Here is a 6242-nt window from a genome sequence, read left to right as displayed (position 1 = left end):
CTCCTTCGATGTAAGGATTGTTCTAGTAAAAACTCCTCAAAAAGACTAAATTTTAAATGGGAAAATCGTGTTGTATGTTTGCCCATTGCGATTTTGATCTTTTATGTTGTTAAATTTTAATTTTAATATATATTCTTTGTTTTTTTAGCAACTTTAGTCATATTTATTATATGTCACTGATGTGAGACTAATGCATTAATGTGGGCAATCTCACATCAACATTCACGTTGAAAAATAACTAAAATTACCAAAAAAATAGAATGTGTGATTAAAACAAAAATTTAATAACGTAGAAGACCAAAATCACAAACTAACAAAATTACGGAATCAAAAATGCAGTTTTCCCAAAATAATAATTATCCTTTCTTCATTTCATTAAAAAATATTTATTTATGCTGTGCTTTCCATATATTAATTTTTTTTTTTTTGAGAAAAAACTAAATCATTAGATTAAATCCAAAGAAGCTACATCCATCAGCCACGATGGGTACAAAACATCAACCCAACACAAAGGTGAAGGGTGGGAAAAGGCAAAATGAGCGAGAGAATGCGCTACACGATTCGCACATCTGCTAACATGATTAAAACCAAAAAATCTGCCATGAACAAGAAGATCCAAAATGTTGGAAACTAAAACTCCTTGGTGATTAAGACAAACCGAAGGCGAAATCACCATCTTGACTGCAACACTAGAATCTGAAAATATTCGCACATTATGGAAGTCGCATCTCAAAGCTAGCAACATGCCGAAATGTATTGCATAAAGCTCTGCATCTACCACTGAACCTGTGAAGCGAAAACAATATGCAGAGGCTGCACAAATCATACCTAGGTGGTTACGAATAACAGCACCTACACTACAAATACCAAGACTCTCCTTAAGACCTGCATCCACGTCGAGTCGTAAGTCACCCATGGGGGGAGGCTCCCATTTATCATTTGTAACAATCTTTGATGACTCAGACGTAACACAATAAGCAATACGAGCATCCTGAAATTGTTCAAGATAAGAGTAGACCCAATCTACCTTAATTTCTTTGTTCGTGAACTGAATATTGTGCTTGATTTTGCACAAATCTGTCCATACAGCCCATGCAATCACAGCAAACTGCTCAAATTCATCTAAAGAAAAATAATTCATTAAACTCAAACCACAAAGGATGAATGGCAGTAGCTTGCCTTTCTTTAAACAAGACCAAAATTTGGTAGCTTTCCAGACATCACGAACTTTGTGGCAAAAGAGGAGGCTATGGCTTGTCGTGGCATCCGGCGAACCACAGAAAAAACAGCAACCTGAAGCATGGATATGTCGCCTGAACAGGTTTCCTTCAGTAGGTAACAAATCATTGCTCGCTCGCCAAAGAAATATCTTGATTTTTTGTGGGATATGAATCTTCCATATCATTTTCCACCAACTCTCTAAGCTATAGGCAGATTGTGATTCAGGAGGACGAAAGCATCCAGTCTCAAGAAGATACCCAGATTTAACTGAGTAGAGACTATTTGTGCCCCATTTCCAATATCTAATATCATCTGAATCCAGATTCCGCAGCGGTGTTTCCAGAATTCTATCTACCTCAAAAGATGGGAAAATAGAGCGTACCAGATTCTCGTTCCACGTTCTATCTGGAGAAATCAACTCATGCACCAACAATGATTCATTTGATCTCCATAAAGAACTCATCCCAGAAGCTAACTTGGGTATCCATCTATCAGAGTAGGCTTTGATTCGAAGACCATTCCCAACTCGCCACAATAATCCTTTATGGATAAGGTCTTGACTCCACAGAATGGATCGCCAAACATAAGAAGGATTAGACCCTAACTGAGCAGTCATAATATCATCAAATTTGAAATAACGCGCTTTAAGAACCTGAGCCATAAGTGATGAAGGATCACTGATTATCCTCCAAACTTGTTTTGCCAAGAGAGCCCTATTGAAAGCTAGGAGGCTCCTGAATCCCATACCACCATACTGCTTTGGTCTACACATGTTCCTCCACCGAACCCAATGCAAACTCCCACCAGCTGATTTAGAGTTCCACCAAAAATTAGAGCAACATTGTTCCAACTCATTACACAATGAAATGGGCAGCTTGAAACAAGACATTGCATACGAGGGAATAGTCTGTAATACTGATTTAATGAGAGTTTCTTTACCACCTGCAGAGAAAAATTTCGAAGCCCATCCATTAATTTTTTTAGCAATCTTTCGCGTAACCCAGCAAATTGAATCCTTTTAATCCTTAAAGAAAATGTTGGTAACCCCAAATATAGCTCATGCCCTGTCACCACAGTGATAGAGAAAATTCTTTGGATTGCATCAATAGTACTGGACGAGGCACTAGGGCTGAAAGTGAGTGCAGATTTTTCATAATTCACCATCTGGCCAGACGCTTTTTCATAGATCTGCAAGCATTTTTTAATATAACAGCACTCTGTCTCCAAAGCACGAAAAAATATAAGACTGTCATCTGCAAAAAATAAATGAGAGATAGAAGGGCATTGAGATGCAATCTTAACTCCCTTAAACCAATTATCATGCTCCGCTTGAGATAAAATAGTTGAAAGCCCTTGAGCACAAATAGAAAACAAATACGGCGATAGAGGATCCCCCTGGCGTAGACCACGCTGAGGGATGATCTGACCATACAAAGCATGATTAATTCGGATTGAGTAAGAAACTGAAGAGATACATCTGATGATTAGCTCCACAAAACCCTTCGCAAACCCAAGTTTGATCATCATTGCCTCCAAGAATTTCCATTCCACACGATCATACGCCTTGCTCATATCTAATTTAAGAGCCCCAAACCCTGTCTTATTGTAGTAGCCCGAATTCCAAATTGGGTAATTAACGGATTAATGGTGATTAAGAAGGTTTAATGTGTAATTTTGACCGTGGTCATGATCGGACGGACCGAAGATGGTTCGGTAGCACCGAAGAGTTCGGACGATCCGAAGTGAGTTCGGTGGATCCGATCATGAGGTGTCAAGAGTTGATCGACACGTCAGTTTGCATGCAAGTTCGGATGATCCGAAGTGTAGGTTCGGTGGATCCGATCATGAGGTGTCAAGAGCCGATGGACACGTGGGAGTTCGGACGTTCCGAAGTGGGTTCGGTGGATCCGAACATAGCCTATAAATAGTGCTCGGATTTCCTCATTTTGGATTGTCAATTCTTGAAGTTGTGTCTCATTTTGAGAAGTTTGGAAGGTTTCTAGGGTTAGTTTGTCGGTCGAGCGTTAGCCAAGAGCTGCCAGGATTAGTAGCGTAGTGACGCCTGAGTTACGAGGCAATCGACATCAAAGGGCTGTCGACGGACGAAGGTAAACCCTAAACCTTTGGTAGTACTGGTTTTGCTAGTCGAGCATGGTAGTATTGTTCATTGGGTATGCTTTTGATGCGTAGGCTTGTTCTAGACCTGATTAGCGGTGTTGCGTAAGGCTAGGCTTGCTGTGATAGAGGTACGAAAGTACTATCCGAGATATCCTGGTCGAGTATACATCCTTATATGTGTTGCATGATTATGTGGTGCATTGATATATGTCATATGATGCATGCTATTATGTCACGTTTTATGATGCATGTTGCATTTCATGTTGAGCCGTATCTCCTTCGAGATAGCCTTTACTGTTGAGCTGTATCTCTTTCGAGATAAGCTATATCTTGTGGGGCCGCTCAGCCCTGTCTTGTCTTGTGGACGCATGGACACCGAGAGTACACAGTGGCCGACGGGTCCGGAGGGCTTCGGTGATCCGGGACATTTTAGGTCCACGTCTGTTCTTGTAGTGGATGCAGTGACCGAGAGGAGTACCGCGCGGCACTATCCACTTGGCGCCTCTAGACTGAGCATTTTGAGATCCTTTGTTACTCCTGTTTCTTGACTACCCTGGTATCATATCATAGCATGTGCATTTCATATAGGCTTGTATACTCATGCTTTTGTACTGGGCGTTCTTATCGCTCACGTCCTCGGTTTTGTTTATCTTGGACACCCCATTCCCACGGGGCAGGCCTCAGGTTGGATGGCTCAGGAAGAGCAGGAGGAGGACAGTGAGTGGCTGGTTGGTTTAGTTTTCAGTACTATTCTTTTCGATATGGTTGTACCGAATATATATTTTGAGTTGTTCTGATTTCGATTGGGTTGTATAACTACTGTCGTTGGCCATATTTCCGCTGTTATCTCTGATTATTATTAATTAAGTTAATTGCATGCTTAGTTCTTCATTAGTAGGTGATTCTGGAACGGGTCACTACACTTATTTTTCTTATTATTACGAATCCAGTGCATGCATTCATATCCAATAATAACATTATCTGTGATAAGCCTCCCTGGAACAAACGCACTTTGATGGTGGTCAATGACTGTGCCCAGAATTGGTCTCAGTCGGTTCGTGATAGCTCGAGCCACAATTTTATAGCATGTATTGCATAAGCTAATAGGTCGAAAATCTTTCGGAGAAACTGGATTGGACACTTTAGGAATCAGTGTTAAAGTCGTATCATTCCACCCAATTAAGTCGCCTTTACTGTTCAGAATATTGAGACAAGCAGCCACAACTTCCTTCCCCACAATCTTCCAGTTTTTCTGAAAAAATAGAGCTGTAAACCCGTCTGGACCGGGGGCTTTAGAAGGTTGCATATCGAACAGTGCCTTGTAAATATCAGTATCTGTATAAAGAGCACACAATATTGCATTCATTGCATCATCAACCAAGGAATTAGTATTCAACGTTGCTGCCTCAAAGTCCAGCACAGAGGGGTTAGAGGAAGAAAAGAGGTTAGCATAAAACTTCAATGAAATATCAGCTATGTCATTTTCAGCCTCAAACCAATTACCATTATCATCTAGCAGTCCTTTGATATGGTTGATTCGCTTTCTCTGAGAAGCAAACGAGTGGAAGAATTTAGTATTGCCATCGCCTTGGGCCAACCAGTTAGTTCGAGCCCTCTGTTTCCAATGAGTTTCCTCTTGAATCACCAGCCTATCAATGGTAAGCTCCAATTCAAGAATGCGTCTAGTATTGATTATGGAATGGATAGGATTCTACAGCCCATTGAGCTCCTTTCGAAAGAATTCGATTTTACGAGACAAGTCAGAAAATCGAGACCCGGCCCAATTCTTCATAACACCGCTGAACTGGAATAATGCATTAGGCAAATCAACATTAATATCATTGTGCATCCATTGGTTCATAACCTGGTGAAAGTCCTCCTCCAGCATGCATTTATGTTCGAACATGAACCTCTTTGGACCTTTCTTGAATAAAACCTCGCAACCCTTCTTCAAGCTAACTGAAATAAGCCTATGATCCGAGCTATAGAAATCAAGATGAGATACTTCTGCGGCTGGATACAATAATTGCCAATCATTGTTACAAAGAAATCTATCCAACCGCTCAAAGATAATATCGTTATTCTTCCTCCTGTTACACCAAGTAAATAGATCACCAGTACAGTTCAAATCACTCAACATACACGAGTTGATAACAGTACGAAAAGCTGACATTTGAGACAGAGATCGCAAAGATCCTCCAAATTTCTCGCTTTCAAAAAGTATTTCATTAAAATCTCCCCCTATTAGCCACGGAAGATGATGGAGCTCAGAAATGCTATGTAAGCGACTGAGGAGTTGTCAAGAAAATATTCTGGAACAGGGATTAGGATTGCCATAAAAACCAGTAAACCTCCAAACATTTTGCTCATGAGTCACTATACAATCAATATGACCAGACGAATAAGAACAAATTTTAATATCATAAGGAACATTCCAAAGCAGAACCAGACCACCTTTCCTACCTTCACAATCAACTGATATTCACACTTAACATAATAACAATGATTGTTTTCTCTGAACTAAATTTGTATATTGTGATATATTTTATCGTAAAATATATGATAAATACATAACATAAATCATCATGTAATAATGAGTAGTATCTTAAATACATGCAGATTGCATTGGTGGCCGTGACAGTAAATATATAATTGGAATTTTTAAACAGTTGCATAAATAATAAACATAATATATTAATATTGTGTTTGGTTGAGCGTATTAAATAAGGATAGAGTAATAGTCAAATATTTATCGTTAAAATTTTAAGATGTTTTAATAATCATTTTGACCCGGTTTAAGATCCAATTTTATTAATCAAATAGTTATTCATAAATTGGATATTAAACCGGATCAAAATAATTATTAAAACAACTTAAAATTTTAACGATAAATATTTGACTAT

At 39.2% G+C, this 6242-nt stretch overlaps 2 protein-coding genes and 1 long non-coding RNA gene across 3 annotated transcripts; all 3 read right to left on the bottom strand.

Annotated features, from left to right (window-relative positions):
* Positions 1-573: 573 nt before the first annotated feature.
* Positions 574-1082, bottom strand: LOC140816654 (uncharacterized). The gene is made up of 2 exons (XR_012114608.1): positions 1028-1082; positions 574-786 (listed from the first exon to the last, which is right to left on the bottom strand). It is a non-coding gene; the product is annotated as an uncharacterized lncRNA (long non-coding RNA).
* A 103-nt stretch (positions 1083-1185) lies between these two features.
* LOC140823969 (uncharacterized) lies at positions 1186-5562 on the bottom strand. Its single transcript, XM_073185575.1, has 4 exons — positions 4258-5562; positions 2118-2816; positions 1417-2028; positions 1186-1313 (listed from the first exon to the last, which is right to left on the bottom strand). Exons 1-4 carry the CDS (start codon positions 4703-4705, stop codon positions 1186-1188), a joined length of 1887 nt encoding a protein of 628 aa, XP_073041676.1. The 5' UTR covers positions 4706-5562.
* LOC140823968 (uncharacterized) lies at positions 5051-5512 on the bottom strand. The gene has a single exon (XM_073185574.1). It carries the CDS (start codon positions 5510-5512, stop codon positions 5051-5053), a length of 462 nt encoding a protein of 153 aa, XP_073041675.1.
* Positions 5563-6242: the final 680 nt, after the last annotated feature.

The sequence above is a fragment of the Primulina eburnea genome, chromosome 2 (genome assembly GCF_022965805.1).
Source record: "Primulina eburnea isolate SZY01 chromosome 2, ASM2296580v1, whole genome shotgun sequence".
Classification (NCBI taxonomy): Eukaryota; Viridiplantae; Streptophyta; class Magnoliopsida; order Lamiales; family Gesneriaceae; genus Primulina; species Primulina eburnea.
The sequence above is the reverse complement of the archived record's forward strand: the minus strand, read 5'-3'. Positions and strand labels throughout refer to the sequence as shown.

What these genes read in the sequence shown, in the direction of transcription:
- LOC140823969 (XM_073185575.1), bottom strand. Translation starts at nt 4,705, where the DNA reads ATGAATGCAATATTGTGTGCTCTTTATACAGATACTGATATTTACAAG. An exon ending in TAATAAGAAAAATAAGTGTA is followed by an intron (nt 2,817 to 4,257) that starts GTGACCCGTTCC and finishes ACAATAAGACAG; the next exon opens with GGTTTGGGGCTCTTAAATTA. An exon ending in GTATTACAGACTATTCCCTC is followed by an intron (nt 2,029 to 2,117) that starts GTATGCAATGTC and finishes ACTCTAAATCAG; the next exon opens with CTGGTGGGAGTTTGCATTGG.
- LOC140823968 (XM_073185574.1), bottom strand. Translation starts at nt 5,512, where the DNA reads ATGTCAGCTTTTCGTACTGTTATCAACTCGTGTATGTTGAGTGATTTG.